At 55.7% G+C, this 23,458-nt stretch overlaps 9 protein-coding genes across 9 annotated transcripts; 3 read left to right on the top strand and 6 right to left on the bottom strand.

Moving 5' to 3' along the window:
* Positions 1-1,720: 1,720 nt before the first annotated feature.
* On the top strand, positions 1,721-6,222 carry P152DRAFT_446778 (uncharacterized protein; the record flags this gene model as incomplete). The annotated part of the gene is made up of 4 exons (XM_033677944.1): positions 1,721-1,794; positions 1,855-2,042; positions 2,120-5,820; positions 5,911-6,222. 4 exons carry the CDS (start codon positions 1,721-1,723, stop codon positions 6,220-6,222), a joined length of 4,275 nt encoding a protein of 1,424 aa, XP_033537380.1.
* An 817-nt stretch (positions 6,223-7,039) lies between these two features.
* P152DRAFT_446779 (putative histone methylation protein Dot1) lies at positions 7,040-8,590 on the bottom strand (the record flags this gene model as incomplete). Its single annotated transcript, XM_033677945.1, has 2 exons — positions 7,040-8,009; positions 8,070-8,590. The coding sequence occupies 2 exons, from the start codon at positions 8,588-8,590 to the stop codon at positions 7,040-7,042; spliced, it is 1,491 nt and encodes a 496-aa protein (XP_033537381.1).
* A 136-nt stretch (positions 8,591-8,726) lies between these two features.
* On the bottom strand, positions 8,727-9,532 carry P152DRAFT_195834 (uncharacterized protein). The gene has a single exon (XM_033674297.1). It carries the CDS (start codon positions 9,351-9,353, stop codon positions 8,862-8,864), a length of 492 nt encoding a protein of 163 aa, XP_033537382.1. The 5' UTR covers positions 9,354-9,532; the 3' UTR covers positions 8,727-8,861.
* Positions 9,533-9,745: 213 nt separating this feature from the next.
* Positions 9,746-11,212, top strand: P152DRAFT_390749 (sulfite efflux pump SSU1; the record flags this gene model as incomplete). Its single annotated transcript, XM_033676057.1, has 4 exons — positions 9,746-10,287; positions 10,354-10,650; positions 10,702-10,990; positions 11,060-11,212. The coding sequence occupies 4 exons, from the start codon at positions 9,746-9,748 to the stop codon at positions 11,210-11,212; spliced, it is 1,281 nt and encodes a 426-aa protein (XP_033537383.1).
* A 261-nt stretch (positions 11,213-11,473) lies between these two features.
* P152DRAFT_471151 (uncharacterized protein) lies at positions 11,474-12,112 on the bottom strand (the record flags this gene model as incomplete). The annotated part of the gene is made up of 1 exon (XM_033681031.1): positions 11,474-12,112. The coding sequence occupies one exon, from the start codon at positions 12,110-12,112 to the stop codon at positions 11,474-11,476; it is 639 nt and encodes a 212-aa protein (XP_033537384.1).
* A 1,383-nt stretch (positions 12,113-13,495) lies between these two features.
* Positions 13,496-15,415, bottom strand: P152DRAFT_390680 (thioredoxin domain-containing protein; the record flags this gene model as incomplete). Its single annotated transcript, XM_033676053.1, has 4 exons — positions 13,496-14,903; positions 14,954-14,988; positions 15,038-15,259; positions 15,380-15,415. The coding sequence occupies 4 exons, from the start codon at positions 15,413-15,415 to the stop codon at positions 13,496-13,498; spliced, it is 1,701 nt and encodes a 566-aa protein (XP_033537385.1).
* Positions 15,416-15,712: 297 nt separating this feature from the next.
* Positions 15,713-16,725, top strand: P152DRAFT_505559 (uncharacterized protein; the record flags this gene model as incomplete). Its single annotated transcript, XM_033682442.1, has 2 exons — positions 15,713-16,041; positions 16,090-16,725. The coding sequence occupies exons 1-2, from the start codon at positions 15,943-15,945 to the stop codon at positions 16,723-16,725; spliced, it is 735 nt and encodes a 244-aa protein (XP_033537386.1). The 5' UTR covers positions 15,713-15,942.
* Positions 16,726-16,730: 5 nt separating this feature from the next.
* On the bottom strand, positions 16,731-18,410 carry P152DRAFT_455470 (DUF298-domain-containing protein). Its single transcript, XM_033678794.1, has 5 exons — positions 17,982-18,410; positions 17,845-17,888; positions 17,735-17,793; positions 17,512-17,683; positions 16,731-17,453 (listed from the first exon to the last, which is right to left on the bottom strand). The coding sequence occupies exons 1-5, from the start codon at positions 18,066-18,068 to the stop codon at positions 17,015-17,017; spliced, it is 801 nt and encodes a 266-aa protein (XP_033537387.1). The 5' UTR covers positions 18,069-18,410; the 3' UTR covers positions 16,731-17,014.
* Positions 18,411-20,443: 2,033 nt separating this feature from the next.
* On the bottom strand, positions 20,444-23,390 carry P152DRAFT_389843 (uncharacterized protein; the record flags this gene model as incomplete). The annotated part of the gene is made up of 4 exons (XM_033676005.1): positions 20,444-20,591; positions 20,694-21,688; positions 21,734-22,971; positions 23,243-23,390. 4 exons carry the CDS (start codon positions 23,388-23,390, stop codon positions 20,444-20,446), a joined length of 2,529 nt encoding a protein of 842 aa, XP_033537388.1.
* Between the last annotated feature and the right edge of the window lie 68 nt (positions 23,391-23,458).

Consider the following 23,458-nt stretch of genomic DNA (forward strand, 5'->3'; position numbering starts at 1 on the left):
TGCGGGAGCCGCCGAGCAGCATCGGCGTGGGACAAGCGCCCATTGGGAGTCCCGGATGGAAGACCCTGACTAGTGATTACCAGAGATCTTGGGGGGGATCCGATAGGAAACCATGGGATCTGGATGGCCGGAATAGTGATGAGGGGAGAACACTCTGAATATCAGAAGAGTTATACTGTCTGTTGGTCTTGAAGCGAGGTTGAGACAACAGAAAGACGAGACGAGACGAAATGAAACCAAACAGATTACATAACCTCATAACCTGACGGTCCTGACGCCTTGACGCCTCGTGGCCTGATTAGTCGCTCCACGTGCTCCAGGTCCAGCCAGCTCTTACCTCAGCAAGCTCAGGCCATTGTGGTCGTGCCTGAGGCAACAAACCACACTATACCTAATCGGTAAATGCAGTTCTCGAACAAATAGCCTGAGGATTCTGTCAATGACGCTCACTGATAGATCGATAATTTTCATGTGTTTTTCACGATTTTGGAAACCTCACTTTTGCATATTCTTCAATAACAACGCGGGGACTTATTATAATTGCCCTTAAATTCACTGGGCTGTGCAGCAAGGTATACTCTATCTAGAATTTGAATTTTTTCCACTCCCGATGCTTGTGTCTTGCAAAAAACTCTGATATGTAAGCAACCAGACTGCGTCAGAATCGTCAACCAACCACCGCAGATCGAGTACCAGTTCGTAGCTATTCTCTGCTCTCTAGAGACGTTGGGTTCAGTTGTACGCTGCGCCGAGAGGAGATTCGATCTGACATCGTCCAAATTTCACTGGGTTATCAAGAAACGATAGAGGATTCGATTGAACGTGTCAATTTTACTGTATGATAGCTCGTTGTGGAGGAAAACGAGGTTGAAGTGATTAAATTGCTCTCATACAAACGATCTCGATTCAGGCCAAAAATCAATGACAGAATCCTCAGGCTATTTGGTCGAGGACCATACCAATTAGGTATAGCGCGGTTCGTTGCCTCAGGCATGACCATAATGGCCTGAGCTTGCTGAGGTAACTCAGGCTATTTGGTAGAGGACCATACCAATTAGGTATAGCGCGGTTCGTTGCCTCAGGCATGACCATAATGGCCTGAGCTTGCTGAGGTAAGCCAGCTCTGGCTAGTGCTAGCAACTAATTAGCATTCCTCTAAGAAATTCCATTGAAGGATTCGAAGCCTCCGATCCCAATATGGTGACCTCTCCCCTTTAGCTTAAGCCTTTTCCTCCCTCTTCCCTTACGATATCAATCTTATCTCCACATTCGTTACTCTTTTTGTGTCTCTTGCTTCTAGAACAACGTGCCCGGTGCACCCTTTATTGAATTCTTCCATATGCGCCAGAGATCTGATACTCTCTCGCCTCCAGTCTCCAACATATGTCGAAGCATACTGCCCCTGAAACCCTGAGGGAAACCCTGGCTCGGCCCTCCGTCCTGATTCAGCCAACCACCTCCCTCCGCATTCTCTGCGTAACCTACGGATCCCCCCAGCGGCACCGAAATTGAGTCCTGGAATAATTGACAGGAGAGGAGGGGTCGCCGTTGTGACTTGGAGTCTTGGACCGTTCTGCGACACCGGCCTGCACGCGCCCGCTGTAATTATCCGTTGGTCCCCCAGGAATCCAGATCCCTCCCATCCGGATCGTCGAAGTCTGCGACCTGCAGGAACGTCTGCAGGTAGACGATCTATAGATCCGTCGAAAACGCTCTCGACATGTCGCTCAATGGTCTTGGTATTCCCGCGATCGCGGAAGCGCACCAGGCGGCGCTGGCGGAGGCGGGTGGATGGTGAGTTCCTGATGGCTGGCGAGCTTTGGCGACGTCGCAACTGATGGTGGTCCCATTTAGGTTCCTGCTGAAGTACACGTCACGCGACTCAGTCGATATCCTCACGAGAGGCAATGGCGGCGCGGTGGAAGCGAAGAGCGCGATCGCGAGTTACACGGAGGTATCGCCGCTGTTTGGATTTCTTTTGTATAGACGGCGGAAAGTGCTTATAAAGTACATTCCTGAAGGCACGAGTCGGCTAATGCAAGGTACGCGAAGGATTCCTGTGACGCGGATGGATTCCAATGAGCTATCAAAATGGAATACTAATGTTTGCTATTCTCAGCTCGAGTCGCTGTCCACTTCAACGAGTTCTCAGACAAGTTCTCCCCGCATGACACCACGATATCGATCACGACCGCGAACGGCCTAAGCGAATCGGGCCTCGCGTCTGCATGCTCGCTACATACAGCGACCGCCTCCAACACGTCCAGCAGCGGCAGTTTGCAGCGGAAGAGGTTGGACGAGATCACCGAAGATGCTGAGGAGAGCGGCGAGTTGAAAGTCATCGGCCCGCAAATCTTCATCACGGAACATTCGCCAACACGGGATGGGAATGAGCAACGGGCACATACCCCGTCTAGCAGGCCTTGGACCCCGCGATCTTCATCGTTGGCCAGAGTAGATGTAGCCAGTTTGGATGCTTCGGGTGACTCGCCAACTGAAACCAAGGAAAGCAACGACCCGGGTACATCTGTTCCTGACAAGAAACAAGACGAAGATCCAAAAGCTGAGGAGACTCCCAAAGCATGGAAGATGGACTCCTCCGAAGTTCCTCCAGCACTAGTCCAAGTGCCCCCCCTAAGTTCTGAGGAAGCTCAACCAGCAGAACCCAGCGAGTCCGCTAGACCTCAAACCGGCAAATCCGACCACGCTCCGTCCTTCATGTCCGCCCACACCCAATCTTCATTTGCACCCACGCTCTCTATGCGGAACGAAGGCGACGTGCGCACGTCGACCTCAACAGCCCGACCCTCGCTATCCGACATCTCGTTTGCCTCACTTTACAACATGGCCAAACCCAAAGTCAAGCTGGGTCCTCGCCCTACCACGGACCGCGGCCGCGCTCCCAATTCCGAAGGGAAACGCGTCGCGAACCTCCCAGCAGGCCTCCGCGCTGCGACCCGACGCGCCGTCCCGCACCACGACTCCGACGAGACGTACTCCCGCCCATACAGCCGCGGCCAAGAATCCGTCTACTCCACCAAATCCGCAAAGTCCTCCCGCTTCGCACTTCAGCGCGACAATGAACCCGAACTACCACCGCTCCCTTCATCCCCGGGAATCAACCGCTCCTTCAAAGCGTCCAACCGCACCTCCACGTCTACTATCCGTCCCGAAACCCAGCAATCAAGCCATGCGCCGTCGACACGCGCGTATTACCACTTCCCCCACGCACCCCCGCCGATCCCCGATATCCCGCCTCGCAGCCCCGCCCGACCGACCAGCGCGACCAGCGCCAAGAGCATGCCGATCAGCCTCGGGACCGGCAACCGGATGACGCCGGAGAAGCAGCGATTGATGCGCGCGGTGGAGTTGAGGAAACGGCAACAGGAGCAGCGGAAGGCGAGGCAGGAGAGAGAGGAGGAGGAGAAACAAGTGGTGGAGAGGGAAGTGGAGGAACCGCCGGAAACGAAAGTAGAGGGTACTTCGGCTAAGGACAAAGCACCGCAAATAGAACTGGACGTATCAGCGGGCGCGATCGACGGAGACGAGGATGAAGAGGATGAAGACGGGACGCCGAAAGCAAGTAGTCCGCAAGTGGAGAACGGACAGCTGCAGGTGAAAGTGATATCAGAAGGGTCGAAGTCGGATTCGGGCGTCGGTGTGGAGGTCCCCGTGAATCCTGGATGTTTGGATCAAGCCGCGCCAGAGACGGTCGCACCGCCCGAGGAACTAGCAATCACGGAAGAAAGTGCCGAGCCAGCAACCAGCGAAGAAAATGCCCAACCAGCGATTGAAAGCTCCAGTCCGACCTCTGTGCAAGAAAGCAAGAGTAGCGATCAGGGTGAGGTCGAGAGCACGCGGCCTAGTTCTGTCGAGGACGCTAGCCAAATCTTTGGAGAGCAGACGAGCAAGGAGCCGAGTATAGAGACCGTGGTGGAAGTGAAGGTGAACGACGCTGTGTCCGAAGAACCGTCTACTCCTGAAGATATCGGTGTCGAGGTCAGTCCTCCCAGGAACAGCACGCTAGACACGAGGGATCCTGAAGCGGATGAGCCGGCCGACGACAACGCAAATTCGACCACCCAAATTCAGCCCACAGAGCCCGAGGAGCACAACCCAACCGTCCAGCGCAACACTAGCATGCGCGACCGAAGAAAAGGAGGCGTACACGAACCTCTCCGTGTTGATGTCGTCGCCGCGACCACCGATCATTCCGACGTGGACGCGGCAGAAACCGATGCGGATGGTGACTACCTCTCGGACGATGACTCGTTTATGGAGGAGTTGCAAACTGCACAGGTCCAAGAAGCCAAGCCGATGTCTATGTCGGTTTCGAAGTCGCCTATCACTCCATTCTTCACCCGACGGCCCAGCAACGGGAGCCTCCTGAGCGTAGTGACTGCAGCTGCTCGACAGGATGGATCGGGCTCAGCCACGCCGACTCTCAAAGGGTGGACCACGCCGGTGCGCAGCTACGAGCGAAAAGCATCGTTGACGACCCCGGACGTGACTCATGCTGTCCAACAGCGCGATCGAGCGGATTCGAGTCCACGACCCGCTAGCTCCATCATGTCGGTGAAAAAGGTCCACGTCAGCTCCGGCATCAGCCAGCGCATCAAAGCCCTGACCGAAAAGTCGAATCGTGACAGCGTCGCCACCATCACTCCCGAGAAGAGCCCCCCCGAGGATCGTATGTCCCGGTCCAGCTTCGCCACGCGGAAATCCAGTATCCGTTCCCTCGGATGGGGCAATCGCGAGAAAGACAAAGACCAAAAAGAGTCCAACCACAAGCAACGGCCGTCCCGCACCATCCAAATGGCCTTCGGCGACGCCCCCGACGCCTCTCGGCACAGCACCCACAGCAAGCGCCTCTCCCGAGCCTCTCTCTCCTCCATGGCCCCTTCCGAGCCCCCCTACCCCTACAACCCCTCCAACACCATCCTCTCGCCCACCATCACCTCCACCCGCGACAGCACCACCCCCCACCCCCAAGCCGTCTACTCTATCTCCCACCCCGCCCCGCACAACCCCCCAAAACGCCCCCGCGATTCCGTCTCCGTCACCGCCCGCATCATCCGCCCCGCCCCCGACGGCGCCTGGGGGCCCGATCTCGCCGTTCCCGGCCCTGGTGACGCGAAGCCCCTCTTGCAGCAAAGCCCCCTCATCATCGAACACCATCGCACCGAGCCGCCCAACGGCCGCGTCTCCGAATCGTACAGTAACCGTACCAGCCTCGTCTACGGGTCCGTCGCCGCCGCCGCCGCCAACGGGGTCGCCTCCCCGGGCAATCTCCCCTCCGGCCCGTACCGCGACAACAGCACCAACCAGAGCGGCCACAGCCATCACGCGTCGGCCGCAATGTCGCGCAGCAGCATGGACAGTGGCGCAGGCGCACCCTCCGCTAAAGAAAGCACCTGGAACCTCCGCGCGAAGATGTCCCGGCGGATGAGCGAAGCGCGCAGCGGGCCGACGAGCCCCGTAGTCCCGGTGGCATCGTCGAGCGCGTCAGTGCGGCACCGCAGCATGAGCAGCGTGAGCGTGGATTCGCTAGCGCTAGCGGCGGGGCCGGCGACGGACGACGACGGGATGTCGATGACGGGGAGCGTTGGGGGGAAGGAGGGGAAGCGGGGGGGAGGTCGGACGAGTCGGTTGTTTAAGCGGATGAGTAGTGGGATTAGTGCGGGGGCGAGAAAGATGAGCGTGATGAGTCCGACGACGGTGAGGGAGGAGGGGGAGGAGGTGGCGGAGGTGGTGGTGGAGAGGCGGAGACCGGAGGGGTGTGAGGTGGGGGATCTGAATGTGCAGTTCCCCGACACTTTGGTAAGTGCTTCCTAACCCAATAACCCTCCCATTCCCCCTGTCATCCCACCCCATACCAATCAATCCCTACAACCACTAACCGCCCCACAGCTCTGGAAACGCCGCTACCTCCACATCTCCCCCTCCGGCGACCTCGTCATCAAGCTCGCCAAAGCCGACCCCCCCTCCACCGCCGCCGCCGCCAAGCCCCACCACGCCGCCACCAAGCGCTTCCACCTCACCGAGTTCCGTCCCCCCTACGTCCCCGACCAGGACGCCCAGGAGCTGCCCAACAGCGTCGTGCTCGACTTCGTCGACGGCCGCACGCTGCAGGTCGCGTGTCAGGATGCGGCAGGGCAGAGAAGGGTGTTGGGGTTGTTGAAGGGGAGGAGGGAGGAGTGGGTGGGGTTTGGGAGGGGGTGAGAGCGGAGTGCGCTCGCTGCTAGGTCGTTCAGGCTGGAATTGCCGCCTGACTCATTTTGGTTGTTATTTTGAGCCATCCGTAAGGTATGGTTGCATAAAAGATCCGTCCGATTTTCTTGGATTCTCTGTCGATACCACATTTTTTCTCTTCCGGACTGGCCTACTCGATTTTCGTCTTTTCGATACCCCGTTCTGGCATTGCTTGCTTGCGTGCTCGGTCGCTCGGCATGGCGCCGGGATGGATGCATCTATGGATTTGGTTTGGGGAACTTTTTGGATGGCCGTCCGCGGCGGTTTCTTGTGCGAGTCGTATCGTATGGCTAGCAAGATGGATTCTGGGTGGTTGGTTACCTACCTATTGTTTTATTCTAATGGCTGCATGTATTGGTAATAGACAATACTCTCTGTTTTCACGACGGATTAAAGAGGAATTGATCCATTGCATGAGACATAAGGCCATGCGCTCTTCCCGCAAGCTATACCTAATCTATTGTGCGTAACAAACGTATACCTCACTACTCGTATTGTTTTATCCTTGTCCTTGCGCTCTACAGTAAAGTGACCTCCGGAATTGCAATTGCAAGAACTGTTCCGCTTCATACTGCTTCTTAAACAACTTAGGGGACAATTTCTTACATAATGACGGTTATGTATTGATGGTTTACAATATCTAATGCAGTAATGAATTATCTAGCGATCTCGTGTTTGAACTCATGGTTATCCGTCCAGTTTTGTTCTCGTCCCATCATCCAAACATGACCTTATGCCCTTCCCAGCCCATCCCAAGACTCCAACCCAACCATTCCCATCCCACCCCCTACCGTATCCCATTCGCCTTTTGAAACCGCCTCAATGGCGCACTATCCTTCGTCGCGATAAAATAATCCCCATTCGCATTCGTCCAACTCACGCAGTCCGAAAAATACTCCCGCCGCACCACGCTCAGCATGTTCCGCGGATCCTCCACATTCCGCGGCTTGATCTGCCACCCCTTCGGCACGAAGCTCTTCAGGCTCACGATCCGCGCCCCCTCCTTCACGTCCAGGAACTTCATCACCAGCTTGTCGTTCAGCTCCGGGTTGAACGCCTGGTTGTTGACGAGGATGACGTCCGCGCGCCGGATCGCCGCGTCGATCGTCGGGGAGGAGAGGAAGTCGCCTTGGATCAGGGTGGCGGGCCCCGGGGCGAGGCCCCAGAGGCGGCAGCGCGTGCGGAACTCGGCGAGCTGCTTGTCGGCGAGGGCGCACGGGTTGTCGTTCTTCTCGATACCCCAGCTCTCGCAGCCGACTTGGAGGGCGGCTTGGAGGACAACGTTGCCGACGCCGGAGCCGAGGTCGACGAAGACTTGGTCGCGTTTGAGGTGGGTTTCGCGGAACAGGCGCTCGGTGAAGCGGGGAAGGAGCTCGCCGTAGACGTCGTTGGTGCCGTTTTCGTACTTGCGGAGGAGCTCGACGGCGGGGGAGACGGTGCGGGAGTAGACTTGGGCGAGGATGCGCTCGATGAGGGGGAAGGGAAGGGTGTGGGTGATTTTGAGGACGGAGGCGACGGTACCGTCGACGAGGGCGGTGGTCAGGGCGGTGTTGAATTCGTCGACGGTGGAGGTAAACTCCTCGGCGCAATTGCGGTTTAGTGCGCGCTTGAAGCGGCGCGAAAAAACGGTGACGTCGTCGGTAAGGGGGTCGCGGATGGAGGGGGGGAGGTAGTGTTGGGCGATTTGGTCGATGGTGTGGACTATGTCGTCAATCGGGCGGTACCCCTCGTCTTCCTGGGGAACCAGGAGGTCGAAGCTGGTAGTGATGTTAGTCTGGCGATCGAAGCAAATGCGATTGAGATGCTCCCAAACTTACCGTTCTCGTGGAAGTTTGCTTGGGTATTGCAGCTCAACCTTGACAACATCCGCCCCCTCCTTGACAAACGCCGGTTTGTACTTCGGTGACCCGTTCAGTGCCGTCAGGTCCGCGCCATGTAGTAGTTGGAATTTATTCACGTCGTCCTCCATCCATTCCGCGGTATCTCTGACATCGCGATCATTGTCCGGTTCCAGCGACCGGACAGGCTCTGTTTTCCGCCGTTTGCCTATCCCGTTCGCCTCATCCGCGCTTGACTCGTCGCTCGAGCTGGAGAAATGGACGGATGGAGATGCGGACTTGCGCTTTAACCGCGTAAAGCTGGGTTGAGGTGACAGGAACCGGTCCCGCGACTCTTTTAACAGGTGCTGAGGTCTCTGAACGGGTCGTGGAGTCGAGACAGTGCGCGTGGCAGCAGAGGAGCGTCGCGGATCGCCATTGCGCGGCTTTTGCGGCGTCTTCTCCTCTTTGATCGGGACGGTGACTTTATGGACCTTGACTGGTTTTTTGTTCAGGAACATGCTGGTAATTAGGAGATAAATATGGGATAGTTGTAGACATAAGGAGGGAAATATGATCGCGGTATATGAGGGGAAGTATTTGGACAAGGCGGCGAGATGTCGCAAACAAAAGGGAGGGGATGAAGTTGTGAGAGGCGGAACAGGGGGTCGAGGTGGCGGATTGTGGCGCTATTGTGGCGCTATTTCGAGTTTATATGTGGCTGGTGTTTCTTTGTTGCGGATCAGGTGATTCCGGCGCAGGAACGAAATGCTTCCATTCCAACTCCATCCATCATCCCTCAATTCCAGATTCCAGTTCCGATCCCTTCGAAAAAGCTACGACAATTTTGCGACAAATTGCGACAATCCGTCCATCCAACAACAAGGTTTCCCCTCCCTTGCTGACCCGTCTGTACAGGTTGTTACGTACAAGCGTCCATCGACGTCGCGTCCCTGTCCAGGAGAGGAATCGAGCTACACATAGAAACTCACTTTTTGCAACACTTCCGCGGACTTGTAATATTTTCCGCAATTCGAGGAAGAAAGTGGTCGATGCGAACGTACTTATGCTCGTCGGCTTCACGAAAATTCCCTCTGGAAAATAATTCTCCTCAGCAGTGATGGATCGGATCATATGAGAGACACGCTGCTGACTGGGATGGGACGGAACGGCTCCACACTTTCGCCCAGAGCCTGGAATACTTCTGCTATTCCCGCCTGGCCATCGCATCACTCGGGACCGAACCCCATCAATAAACGATAAAATCATGAAGCATCTGTCCATGACCGTGAATCATCGTAATAGAATGTGGGTCAAGCCGGTTCCTGGCGGTGGAATGCCGTGCAACCTCGCTGTCGAGTTCGCGATGCCTAAGTCCTCTTGCGTGCTAACCACCTCTTAAGCCTTATACTGATGCATACGTCGCTCCGATCTGCATATTCTCGCTTTTCGTGTTCAATACACTCTGATTTATAGCGTGGATGGTCGTTGGTTATGTACTCACCACGACCTGGCCGTTTTCATCATCGTCCGTCGTTTCAAAATTCAATCGCTTTCTAAAAATGTCTCCGTCACGGTACCTGCGGTATTGCCATCCCTTCGCGCTCTCCGACAACCCGCTCCAGTCCCCTCACCCTCTTCATGTCGCGCATCATCGAACGGCCCCAGGTATTGACATGGGCGGCTGCCAAGAAGCCGCCCGTCGACCTTCTCCTTCCCCGGAAATATCACAACCAGACCACCCCCTCCACCTCCAAGACCCCGAGTACCTCCGCGACCTCCCCATCCCCCCATGGATCAACCGCCCGCAACCCACCTGGCGCCGCTACATCCAGAATATCACCCCGTCCTGGTTCGCCATCAACATGGGCACCGGCGTCGTCTCCATCCTCCTGTACAATCAGCCCTACCAGGCCCGGTGGCTGCACATCCTCGCCTACATCGTGTTCGTCTTGAACATCGTGTTGTTCGTCGGCATCTTCGTCGCCTCGATTCTTCGGTATATCTTATATCCGGAGCTCTGGCGCGTCATGTTGCGACATCCCGTGCAGAGTATGTACATTGGGACGCTGCCGATGGGGTTCGCGACGATTATCAATATGATAGTGTTCGCGTGTGTACCGCACTGGGGCGACTGGGCGCGGACGTTGGCAGTTAGCCTATGGATCGTGGATGCGGCAGTATCAATATGTTGCTGCTTGCTCCTGCCGTTCATCATGTACGCCTCTCTTCCCCGCGAGCAACACCCATCAACATCGCGCGCGGCCCACTGATCTCCCTCCAGGATGTTCAAACACCCCCGCTCCAAACCCACCGACATGACCGCCGTCTGGCTCTTCCCCGTCCTCCCCAACATCGTCGCCTCCGCCACCGGCGCCATCGTCGCCGATGCCCTCCCCAACCCCCAACACGCCTTCTGGACCATGATCACCTGCTATGTCCTCTGGGGCATGGCCGTCCCCATGGCCCTCGCCATCATCGCCATCTACTTCAACCGCCTCATCACCTACAAGCTGCCGCCCCGCGACGTCATCGTCTCCGTCTTCCTGCCCTGCGGGCCCACCGGCCAAGGCGCCTTCGCGTAAGCCCCTCCCCCATCCGCCTCTTCAATCCACTCACCTCCTCCTGCTAGTATCATGAAACTCGGCCAAGTTGCCCACAAAGTCTTCCCCCGCACCCACGCGCTCCCCGCCGTCGCCGCCGCCGGCGACATCCTATATGTCTTTGGCTTCCTGGCCGGGCTCGTCCTGTGGGCTTTCGGGCTAGTGTGGCTGTTCTTCGCGTTCGCGTCGGTGTCGCGCAGCCGCTTCCCGTTCAACATGGGGAGCTGGTCGTGCACGTTCCCCATCGGCGTGTGGGTGACGGCAACGATCACGATCGGGAAGGAGCTGCCGTCGACGTTTTTTAATGTCGTGGGAATCGTGAGTGCGGATTCATTGGGATTCGGTCCTTCCTGTTCGAGGGGGATCATGACGCTGACTGGTTTTCAGATCTTCTCTATCTGCGTCATCATTTTCTGGCTGGCGGTGTCCATCCTATCGATTCAAAAAGCGTTCACGGGCGATCTGTTCTACGCGCCCTGTGTTGCAGCGTTAGAATGCCGCGCTACTATCCTAGAAAAATCGGAGGAGTCCAGTGCCTAAACTCCACTAAAAATCCAATGCACGAATAAAGCGGTATATAAATAAAAGTGACGAAGCCATGTCCCTGAGGAACATATGATTATGAGCATAGCAATAAGGACGTTATTTATTCAATGAAGCAGAGCGCGAAATCCTCTTTACCCCTAATCTTCCGCCGTCTCCTGGACACCATCTGGACACTTATCTTACAATCAATCCCTATCCAACCTCCAGCCGGTCTCCAACAAGGCCTTGGTATAGGTCTCAATAGATTCATCCATGTCAAACTCCTTGTCCCTGGATCGAATTGCGTACGAGGAACTTGCAAACGGGTAGACGTTCGTGAGCTGAAGGGTACAGCGCCTGAGGATAACCATCTCTCATAAGCCGGTCCTTGAATCTTTCGAATGCTCTCGCCAAGTCATCGTCAGCGTGGCCGGATGGCGGCGCCGCGAGTCGGATGTCAAAGCTCCGAACCCCTTTACACGCGAAGATGGTGTGGACCAGACTGAAGAGGTCGGATATAGGCGGATAGAGGCCGGCATAGTGCACAGGTCGCACAGGTCGGAGTGGACTGTGTGGAGCAGATTCAGGTGCATCGGATTTTCCACCTCCCATCGATTCAAGGAGGTCCTTGAAAGCTGATGGGATCGGCATGGCTAGGACATCTTCGACTGAGGGAAACCAGATGCCCGGGTTCATCCAGCCATCGTTGTACGTCATATGCATCCACGGTCGAATCTCGCACACTGCAATCGAGGCGCTCGATTCGTCGTCCCGCGCTTCCCCCTCGGCTTCAGCAACCCAGGCATTTGACACCAGCGACGCGTCTGCCGAAAATGCCGCCTTATTCATCCGCAATTCCAGCAACTTCCCCCGATGTTTCGGATCTGGAAGATCCTCCTCGCCGTGCTTGCTCATGGTAGTGTGCGTGAGAAATGCAAGGGTCAAAGGGGCCGCCGAGACCATCACGTAGTTCGGGCACCCCGTACGAAAGAGCTGGTCCCATAACCGGGAACACTCCCGCAAGTCGCGCCCTTCCTAATGCATAACTGAAGGGCCAGGGACGGTTACCCGGGGGTAGACGAGGACGGACTCTACCGCCGGCTTCAGGTTATTCAACCGGATGAACTTGAAAAATGCCTCGAAATTCCGCCATGCGGTTGAGAAGAACTTTGGAAACTCGAACGGTTGATCTTCCTCTAGTTCGTCGATCTGGATAAAGCAGTGCTTGAACAGTGTGGGAAAGAGGATCGAGCGCCATTTCTGACAGACCCTGGAGAGAATTTTCACGGGATAACGATGAGGGTCAGGAATCAACCCATAGTGCGGATTCTCTTCGAAATCGGTGGCGGAACGCGGTCTGGCGAGGAGGTGGCTGAAGATTTGAAGTATATAATAGCTCGTCGGGGAGTTGCATGAGGTAAGGCCGAAGAGGGGTGTTGGAACTAATGGGTGTCAGGTCTGGAATCACGGAAGGGGACGCGTGGTATTCCATTTTGACTTAGGAGTAAATAGAGAAATAAAGTTAATATGTGAAGGAATTCGAAAATGGACAATGGTTGCTTTGGAGGCGGAAAGGCGCTGCTGGCTGGGAAACACTGCAGCGGGTCTCGCGCACCAGGACGCCTCCCACGCGTAAAGCATATGAAATTTACTTGAAGAATCGAGGAAACCCTAGACGAGAAGTAGTAAATCAGAAAGATTTTTCGGTAGCTAATATTACGGAGTGGTTTAGGGAACGCAAAACCAAAGAAGCAGGAATTCGAAGCGAAAGGGAGCGTTGGTGGTTGATGTAAATAGCTAGGATATTGACAGGCACTCACGAGCAATCATAGATATAAGAAGGGGAATGGAACCAGTCATCGCCGTTGCGATTCATTCTCTGGGTTGATGGGAAAGAATGCAATCGAAAAGGCCATATTTCGTACAAGGACTTCCAAATGAACTGTATCTATACCTACTGGTACTGTTCAAATGGATCAAATGAAATGATCGATCCATTGTTAGAGAAAGGAATTTATGTTCACAAGTGGGCGGACAGAGGGCGGATAGAGGTCACAGACCACGACTGTGAGAGTACAAGGTGGCCCGATAGATTGCCGCTATTTGTTGTGCCGTGCTGTACCGGTGCTTCAGCTATTCCCGGTGCCAGACTACCAGTAGGTTGTCTCATAGCTGAACGAGGATTCCTATCACGGAATCTAAGAGAAATATGATATCAAACTAGGTGGACTAAACAACGCTATTGTCTAACCCGCTACATGAATTCCAACCCATCAAAGGTCATCCATATCCCAACCCCTAGCTCCTTAACAACCTCTCCACCCCCTTCACCAACCCATCCTCCGCCCCCAACAACCCCCGCTTCTCCCCCACCACCTCCCCCGCCTCCAACACCTTCACCAAATCCACCACCTCCCCCTCCACATCCGCACAATACACCCATAGCCCCAACGCCATAATCAGCCCCTTCGCCGCCTCCTGGCTCTCCGTCTCCCGCCGCACCGCCTCCACGATCCCCGCCACCATCTCCGTCTGCGTCCCGTCGTCGAAGAGCTCCGCACCATCGATTCGCGCGCGCACGTTCGAGGCCGCGAGGTTGAAGGCGAGGCTGGCGGCGGCGATGCGCGTGGTAGTGTGGGAAAGGTCGAGGAGGGAGGTAGTGAGGAGGGTGGAGAGGAGGGTGGTGAAGCGGGGGTTGGAGAGTGCGTGGGTGCGGAGCGCATGGTGCGGGAAGAGGTTGCAGGAGAGATGGAGGGTGATAAGACGAAGGTTGTAGGGGATGGCGGTCGCGCCGGATGTGACGTGGGAGATTAGGGCAGTGATCGTTTCGAAGTTCTGGGGGGCGGCGTAGGCGGCTGCGATTCGTGGGTCGTTGAGGGCGAGGCGGAGGAGGTCGTAGACTGCGAAGAGGGAGGTGGGGTCGGGGTTTCGGAGACTGTGGGCAAGGAAGATGTTGAAGGCATGGATGTCCGGCATCGGATTGTTCTGAGGGGTGGAAGTGTTGAGATTGGTTAGGAATGTCTTCATCCGGAGGACCGCTGGATCGGTACTTGAATCGCCCAGCTTCTGTATCAGCTTATCCAGCGGTGGAACTTTCGAGAAGCTAATCAGCGTCGTACTCGACTGAATCAACTGGCCGAGATCTAAGTTTTGATGCGGATGGAAAGTCGCCCGTTGCAGCAATAGTCGTACTTTTCCTCGCAGGTCCGTCTCGTTGGCTCCGGTCCATTCCTCATCCTTCTGCCCTTTAAGGAACGTGATAAACGTCGGCGTTGCACGAACTCCATACCTGGCGGCCACCTGGTACGCACGGTTCAGATCGATCTTGATGAACACACCCCATTTCCCGGCCTCTTCGGCGAGCTCGTCGAACGCAGGATAGACCAGCTTGCAGGGGGCGCAGGTGGAGCTGGTGAAGAAGATTACGGCGCAGGTCTTGGAAGCGGAGGATAAAAGCTCTTCTAGTTCGAAGTTCGAGTCGATCTCATGAACGGATTTGGATGGCTGGGTGGCCGGTTCGATTATAGCCGGGGCGCTGGGTGATGCTCCTGTTGGTACTGTGGGTGCTTGGGTGATGCCTTGCATTGCTAGGTCCAGTTGAGGTCGTAGGAGGTAGCCGAATGGCGAGTTCATGAATGTCTCGGGTAGACCAGTTATATGGTCCGGTATCCCTTTGCCAACGAGGAACGTGGAGAGGTCATGGGTACTATCAGGAGTTCAGCATGGTAGATATAGTTCGCGACGGTATACACTTACAAGTTGTTGCAGTTGTTCAATAATAGATCGTAGGACTGCAGTCAGTTAGTCTCCATCAACCACTCAGGAACCGCCCATGCCGACCTCCGGTGTGTAGACCTGCTTCAACGACTGCAGATAGTCCAATATCACGTCCATAGGGATTTCCGTCTTGCCTAAATGGAGCACCTCCATCGGCTCCCCATGATGAGTTGTACCTGGGTAGGACTGCTGGACTCCCTGACCAAAGTAGTACTCGACATTGTTGAGAACGATGGACGTATGGTAAACAGCATCGATTTGAGTTCCAAGAAACTGCTGCGAGACCTAAAAAGCATTAAAACATGCTGACCAGACTGAACTTGAATATGCGGTACTTGACGGGCGATCCCCTGCGAAACCGTGTAAGCTAGAGAGACTTATAATGGACAGACTATCAAATTGTACCCTTGAGATGTCATATACGTAAAGTTGGACGTCCATGGTGACAGTGATCCTGTTGTTGATCTTACGGAGAAACGGCTCTTCGGGTTATTGATGTTTCATCATGAGACTCTTGTTACGATCTATAAATCTTAATATTCGAAGATTGACAGCGTGACGGTGCAGAATCCGGGCATCTTGCTCTATTTGAATGAAACAGCATTGCGGCAGATGCTGCATTGATGTCGTCAACACGTGAGAGAGGAGATTACGCAGATCGATCTGCCTGCCTGGGACCTCGCTGTGGCGCAGGCGATATCTCGTTGGCGCCATACTAATATCGAGATCGCGGGCAGCTAACAGGAACGGGGGACTGGATCAACCTCCAGTCGTCTCCACTGACATCAACGATACGGAATAGTGTCATACAGGTAAGAAAGCCACATGCGGTATAGAAATTTCCCTCCAACACGAGATATCTTCGACACCTTGCCCAAACCCGCCCAATCAGCAGAAGGAATCGCAGCCTACCCATCAACTAATATCCATCCCACCAACTAGGAGATCCAAGATACCTACACTTGAAAATGGCTTCCCGGAAATCCATCCTCATCATCAACCCCAACAGCACCCAATCCATGACCGACGGCCTCAAACCCCTCGTCGACTCCCTCCATTTCCACAATGTCCACCCCCCTCTCCCCCCTAAACCAACCCACTAACCTTCCCCATAGACCACCTACACCTATTTCACCGCCCCCAGCGGCCCTCCCTCTATCAACTCCGCCACCGACACCACCGCCTCCGCCCAGCACTGCCTCCCCTCCCTCCTCCACCTCCTCCCCCACCATGACGGCTTCCTCATCGCCTGCTACTCCGCGCACCCTCTCGTCGCCCTCCTCCAGGCGCACGAGACGGTGCGCGCCGGGAAGAAAATGGTCACCGGGATCTTCGAAGCGAGCGTCGCCACGAGCCTACAGTGCCTGGCGCCAGGCGAGCGGTTCGGGATCGTGAGCACGGGGCAGGCGTGGGAGGCGATGTTGAGCGAGGCGGTGCGGGATTTCTTGGGGGCGGAGACGAGCGCGCGGTTCGCCGGGGTGGAGACGACGGGGTTGACGGCGGTGGAGCTGCATGATGTGGGGGCGGAGGTGGTGGGGGAGAGGATGCGGGAGGCGGTGGGGCGGTTGGTGCGGAGAGGGGAGATCGGGGCGGTGTGTTTGGGGTGTGCAGGGATGGCGGGAATGAATGAGATGGTGAGGGGGGCGTTGGTGGGGGAATTGGGGGGGGAGAAGGGGGGGAGGGTGAAGATTGTGGATGGGGTGCAGGCGGGGGTGGCGTGGTTGGAGGGGGCCATTCGGATGGAGTTCTGATGGGTTCGAGAATATTGTAGTATAGGTCTGCTTGGGTGAAGTCGTAAATATGAATCGATTCCCGTCCTCTACTCGGCTGTGGATGCGCCATCCACTATCATGAGGCTATCAGAACTCCCCGTTCGCTATGGAAAGCCAGAAATGCTGGTATTTGACCCTTTCCTCTGGCAAGGTCAACGTCGCCCGCCTCATCACCTCGGTTTATCCCAGCTCTACATATATCCCTCGTGATGGACAATATGCTAATTCGCTCTCCCTCAAATCAAGGGGTATCCTCTTTGCTCCCAGCCTACATCTCCATCTCATCGGGATCCTTCTGCATCACCCCCCTTTTCTCATTCGACCAGACCACAAACTCATCAATCACCCCCGGCCACGCAGCATCCTCACTCCAAAACCCCAACCTTTCATCTTCCATGGTCTTCAGCGCGAACTGGTACGTCTGATCCCACATGTCGCGGTTCACACCCTTCTTCCAGTTGCTGAGCAGGTATTCTTGCCACAGCGCGAGCCAGTCGGTCGTCTTGCTCGCCCACCGCCAGCCTTGGGAGGAGAACAGCACTTTCCAGAACTCGATCGCCATTTCCAGGTCGATGGTGCGGGCGCGCTCGGAGTTGATGCCCAGGGAAAACGTGTGGCGGTAGACTCGCTTGAAGACAGCCGGATCTTTAGGAAGTTGGGACTGGATGCTTTTCGCGAGGGACTGTTGCTTGCTGATAGTGTCGGCCCTGGAGATATGGATATTAGCGCTTGGCGGATGGGGAAGGGTAGCTTCGGTGTATGTACCCTAACTCTTGCCAGCCCTCGATGAACTTCTCCCGCTTCATCTCCCCCATCGAAGGGCTCTTGACGATCTCAGAGACGACGAATAGCCCGATCGATTCTACCGACACTTTCAGGTCCCCGAGATATCGCATCATACCGTCCATCCCGATCGTATCAGGCGAGGAGGGGTCGTCTATATACGGATTAGAGGGGCGTCGTTCAAGCTGAGGATCGAGATCCTAACCGCAGTATTGGTCGAACAGCTTCGATAGCGTCGTCTTCTGCGGGCTGTTGCCATAATACCTATGCCACCGTCAGCAGGCCACCCTCCGAAGTCGAGCGAGCGAGACTAACGCGTTGATCGTTTGCTGGACATTCCAGGCATTTCCTCGGAGTAACTGGAGGCTCACTCGAAGTCAGTACACCTATGTATACCACGACCCATGTTGCTCCTATCCAACCCCATGTTCGACAGAAAGAAGTGCACTTGCCCTGGCTGCGGTGGTCCTGTCTATCCCAGCAACTTTCACAAAATCCGACACAGCAGCTTTCTGCTGCGCGGTCATCGGCGCCGGCATGATGGGGTATATAGAAGTGGCAGAACTTTCAGTTTCAGGATCGCCGTCTTCGCTGCTCCGAAAGTACCAGGGTAAGGAACCCCCTCTGGCTTCTCCAGTGCTGTGGTGTTTTTGTATATCGGATGTGATGGGTCAGCGGGGAGGCCAGGTCCGATGCTGAGCGGCAAACGAGCGGTGGGGGTTCCAGATGGGGATTCAAAACAGTCAACAATCTTGCTCGAGGCTCAGGGAAATAAATGAAGCATATAATAGGGTATCGTTACATGTGCAAAGTCATGATACTAGGCACATGAGGTAATTGACCATCATATGGTTGCGGTGGGAGGTGAAGCCAGGCGTGAGTTCACTGACTAAGAACGAAGCTGCCAAAAAACGCACTATCGTTATAAAACTTCTTAAATGGGGAAATAGCATTTCACTAAGCTTCTTACTAAGTCATATCACCGCTCTCACGGAAAAATCATCAGCTGAAGATTAACCGTCTGCCTCCGGGCAGCCATGTGAATTTAGATTACACTCCCCATGCTGTACCATTTTCCTCGAATTTCCCAAATAGGGAGATCAAATTTCACTAAGCTTCTTACTAAGACATACCTCCACCCTCTCGCAATTATCGAAGTGTAAAAGATTAGGCGCCAGTCCACTCAGTGACGCATATGCTGCGCTGGCTACTAGCAAATTTGTCTCCCACCGGCTTTACTGCCTGCATCCTCCATCCTCCTGTTAAGAGCCAATTAATCCAGTGAATTTAAATTACACCATCAAACTGTATTGTCGTCATTAAATGGCCCAAATAGGAAAATATAATTCCACTAAGTGTCTTACTAAGATATACACCCACCCTTTGGAATTTCCAGGGTCCCGAAGATTAGGCGCCAGCCCCCCCGGGTGGCGCAGGTACAGACCTGATTGTGGCAGCATCCATACACCCCTCCTCCCTGCCCTTGGTAGGCACCACCCTCCCCCACAGTCCACACTTCAATGTCCACAGGCACCCGTTGGTACCCTTTTGGTGGTGTCCAAGGAGAGTTGCACCCACCCCCATCCCCCCAGACACCCACCGGAAGACCCAAAGAGATCTCCATTAAGCATCAAATCCACCTCTACCCACCGCAAGATCCTCAAGGCTTACTTACCTACAATAACTAACCCATAAGCACTCATTCATCTACAGCACCTCATTCACGTCACCAGCAACCTATCACAGCAAATCATCTCAAAGCCAGCACATTACTGAATCAATTGCATTACTACCGATACAAGTGGCCCTCCCTCTGCAGTCTCCAGTCTCCAGTCTCCACGAATAAAGAGATATACCAGCCAGCCTGGTGTTGCATTTTGTTGCCATTGCCATGGCCAGCGCCCTCCGATCACGCATACCGGTATGTGGTCCCAATCCCCACCAAACCTGCACCCAGCACTTGTGAATTATGGGTTCGTGTGTCTGCCTGTGTGCGGGTGCGCTAGTTTGCATCACAAACCGAATCCGCAAATCTAGAACAGAAGCAAACAAAGTGTGAAAGTCGAGTCGGGTCGAGTCGAGTCGAGGACAAGCGAGTTGGGTGGGTCAAACTAGGGAAAGAGACAGAAAGAGTGTAGGAAACAAAGGAATATGAAAACCCGAAGCCCCGAAAGGTGAAAACCAGCCAGCCAGCCAGCCAGCCGACGTCCAGGTAGTAGCCCGTCCAGTCCAGTCCAGTCTATTCAGTCGGACGTTCCCACCACCCTGCCGAACCGAACCGAACCCAGCCCCGTCATCCCAAGCCAGCCAGCAAACTCGCAAACCCCCGAAAAAGAGACAAATCAAAATCAAACGATCAATCAAACCCCGGAAACTGAACCGAACGGGATTGTGCGCGACCCCGCGGGTACGATATGATACCCTCCGACCCCGCAAAATGCGGTAATGGAAAAAACAGGAGATAAGGAAGGGACGAATTACAAAGTGGGTAAGGTGTAGATAACACAAGTCTCGCGCACCCCGAAGGCGGGGCACTTCGAGAAGGGAACGTATCGTATCAGAGGAGAAGGCAGGCCGTATGCTGGATGTGAGGGAAGGTGATGAAACAAGTGAGAGAGTGTGTGCGATGAACCGGTATGCGCAGCGCGTCCCGTGCCTCAAACGGGAGACACGGCACTGAAGATCGAACCATGGAAGCAGTAAGAGAAATTCGGAAAGCAGGGAGGAATCAATCTAGCAACTCCGCGCCATGCTCCGAAAACAGAATCCGAACCGATGATTTTGGTGAGGGGAGAACCGAGCGGTGGACCCAGATCGGGCCGTCGTGGCGTTCGATCCGAGATGACAAATGAAAAAGGAATCGTGGTCGTGGTATGGATGGGTGGGCGGTGAGGAGTGGTTAAGGAGCGGACGATTAGTATGCCGTCTGCATTTCCAGGGCGCGCACGTTGGGCGGCGCGATGGCGGGGGTAGGGGTGGTGTGATGGTGGGAGACGGCGTCTTCGTAGCCGACGAGCGCCTGTGCGTGAAGCTTGAACGCTTCACCCATGAGTTTCGTGATACTGTGGCAATGCATGTCAGCGTAATTCCCAATGGACGTGCGGAACAGAAAGAGAGTCATGGGAAAATGGAAAAATGGAAAAATGGAAAAATGGAAAACATACCCCCACACCACCACCTCATCGATCATGCCCCCCCAAATCCTCGCCACGGTGCTACTCAGCTTCGTCTCCCCTCCCTCCGCCTCCTCATCCAGCAGCGTCCGCAGCTTGTTATACATCCCCACCTCCTCTTCCGTCGCCGGCTCCTCGTCGTGCTCCAGCCGATACAGCCACAGCGTCAGGATCACCATCAGATCCATCCCGCACAGCGGATGCTCGATGCTCCAGTTCGTCGCGCTCGTCCGCGCCACCCAGCGGATCCCCTGCAGCGCTGCCACCTCGATGCACTCGTAGCATTCCTGGATCACCTTGATCATCTCCTCCGAGCGGGAGACGCGGTCGCGCGCCTGGGTCATCGCGCTGGCGACTTCGTAAGGGTCGTGGTAGCGGAGGACTTCCTGGATGGATTTGAGGTCGACAGCGAGGCGCGCGCGGGTGTTGCGGTAGAGCGCCATGGCGTTGAAGATGAGGGGGTGGCCTTTATGCGGGGCGGACAGCCGCACGACGACGGTCTCCGACTCGCACAGATCCAGGGACTTCTCCCAGGTCTCGAGGGCGAGCCGTAGCTTGTACTCGGTGACGACGTCCTGCAGGGCCTCCGGGCTGCGCTTGTGGTACCAGACTTCGAGGAACAAGGCGTTGATCATGACGCGGGTCGCGAAGGCGGAGTAGCGGATCGGCGAGTCGGAGAAGAGGTGGTCGTGCGCGGTTTTGAAGGTGAGGATGGCGGAGGAGGCGAGGGCGTCACGCCAGGCGGCGGCGGAGGACGGGTCGAGGGTCCAGAGGGATTCAGAGGAGGGGAGTTCGAGGGTGTCGAATTCGTTGAAGGCGATCGCCGGTGTGTGGTTGTAGGTGAGGGTGAGAAGGCCGAAGAAGATGTAGACGGCGTAGTAGGTGCGGCGGCATCCTTCGTCGAGGATCCAGTCGGCGTGGCTGGGTTGCGTGCCTTTGCGGGCTTCGGTGCGGAGTTGGAGTTCGAACCGGTTTCCGGCCACCATCTGTTATCGTTAGTGAAGACCTTTCAATAGGGGATGACTACGAACATTGGCAAGAAGACCCTTAATGGAACATGCCCATTCCAGGCCTTTGGGATCCCCGCTCCAGCTAGCGAAGGTCATATTTAACAATGTACTCTGCATCGTCCACAACGGACATCTCCTCGAGCTGAAGTTTTCCTTGTTTTGCAAGAACTGTTGGACCAGCACCTTCGAGCCAATGTGAAGCATGTACGCCTGATCTTGTTCGAAAGTGTAGAGAGCCCCGATGGAGAGGACCGCCAACAGCAACGGTGCTGCCGTCTCCGCCGGATCGAACGACGCAGGATGCAGGAAGGGCAGGTGATGATGGAACAGGTTGAAGTACGTCGACAGATACCGGTTGAGGACCGGCATCGTCGGTAACTGGAAGGTGTCCAGCAGCGCCACTTCACTGTCGTGTCGCTTGATGTTCTCGAGGATTCGCGCGCATTGCTCTTCGTTCTGCACCTGCGGCGCCTTGGCGACGATCAATACCTGTCCTGGGCCCGGAGATCTTCGGTAGTCCACCGGAGACACGGGTCCCATCATGGATGGGAGGGGTGATAGCGCACCGGGAGTTCCCATGCAGGACATGTGGATGGACTCGTTCAGCGATTGCGCCATGTGTGCGGACGGCTCGGTATTCGACATGGTGCGTTCCATGATGGGTGGAAGCTGTGAAGCCATCGCCTGCACGGTCGAGGAGCTGTTGAATGTGAGATGTGATTCCTGCGAGCCGGAAATGCTGGACGAGATGGAGTGCGCTTTCGGTTCGCGGACGGTCTGCGGGAGGAACGAATCCCACGGCATCTGCGGAAGTGAAACCGATCCATTCGTCGTCGTGTACGGTCCAGTGGGCTCGAGGAGCGTGGGGCCGTTCGCCGAGATGACCGCGTCGGGCATGGCACCCACATGCATTCCCATGCTGTCAACGAACGCTTCGGGTTCTTGGCTCGCCATTGCTTTGTGATGAAAGTCAGTCATCAGCATTGCTGCGGTTTCGAGGTCTACCATGCCATCACTGCTGGCTTCAATCTGCTCTAACGTCGCCGAATCCAGGCCTAGTGCTGCGGCCGGCGGCTTCGCTGCCGGTGGTGCGTTGGCCGCGGCCGCATTCGTCTTCTGGTTATTTCGACGCTTATGTTCGCTGGTGAGGGGAATCCCTCCATCTTTCGCATGGACGGTACGGTCATGTCTTAAGAGCAGATCGCGACGGACGAACGTGCTGCGACATTTAAGGCATTTGAAAGGTCGTTCTTTTGTATCTAGATCGAGGCGAACACGTTAGCAGACGACCACCACGTATTCCTCGATTTGAGCGATAATTCTCCCGACACGGTTCGACCCCACGACGATCGTCATCGATCGAGTTTCACGTCCCATGTCCAACGTCGACCAAACCGCTCAGTTCGCGTTGTCCATGAGCTTCCCCGCTTTCGCGACCCTCCATGCACGCGACTCGTCCACGTCCCCGCGTCCCATCGAACCGTGTCCTTTCACATGTAATGGACGAGAGCGGAAAAAAATGGTACTTACGCGACCGTTCATGACGACTTCGATGCTCGCTCCGGCTGAATGCCCGATTGCAGAACTGACACTTGTATTTCTTCTCGGGAGCGCCGGGTTGCTTGCGACCGCCGGGGGTCGCGCTCGCGGTGGAGGGAGCGGCGGGTGCAACGGCCATGGTTGCAGTTGCGGCGGGCATTTAGAACGATGGGCGAACACGCCGGGGGGGATGGATATCTGAGGATG

Source organism: Eremomyces bilateralis (genome assembly GCF_010015585.1).
Source record: "Eremomyces bilateralis CBS 781.70 unplaced genomic scaffold P152scaffold_3, whole genome shotgun sequence".
Lineage (NCBI taxonomy): Eukaryota > Fungi > Ascomycota > Dothideomycetes > Eremomycetales > Eremomycetaceae > Eremomyces > Eremomyces bilateralis.

Excerpts from the sequence above, each read along its gene's own strand:
- P152DRAFT_195834 (XM_033674297.1), bottom strand. The coding sequence starts at position 9,353 with ATGGACAGATGCTTCATGATTTTATCGTTTATTGATGGGGTTCGGTCC.
- P152DRAFT_455470 (XM_033678794.1), bottom strand. The coding sequence starts at position 18,068 with ATGCCGGCGCCGATGACCGCGCAGCAGAAAGCTGCTGTGTCGGATTTT. Across the intron at positions 17,794-17,844 it reads GTCCAGCAAACGATCAACGC|GTATTATGGCAACAGCCCGC; the intron begins GTTAGTCTCGCT and ends ACGGTGGCATAG. Across the intron at positions 17,454-17,511 it reads GAGGGCTGGCAAGAGTTAGG|GGCCGACACTATCAGCAAGC; the intron begins GTACATACACCG and ends CCATATCTCCAG.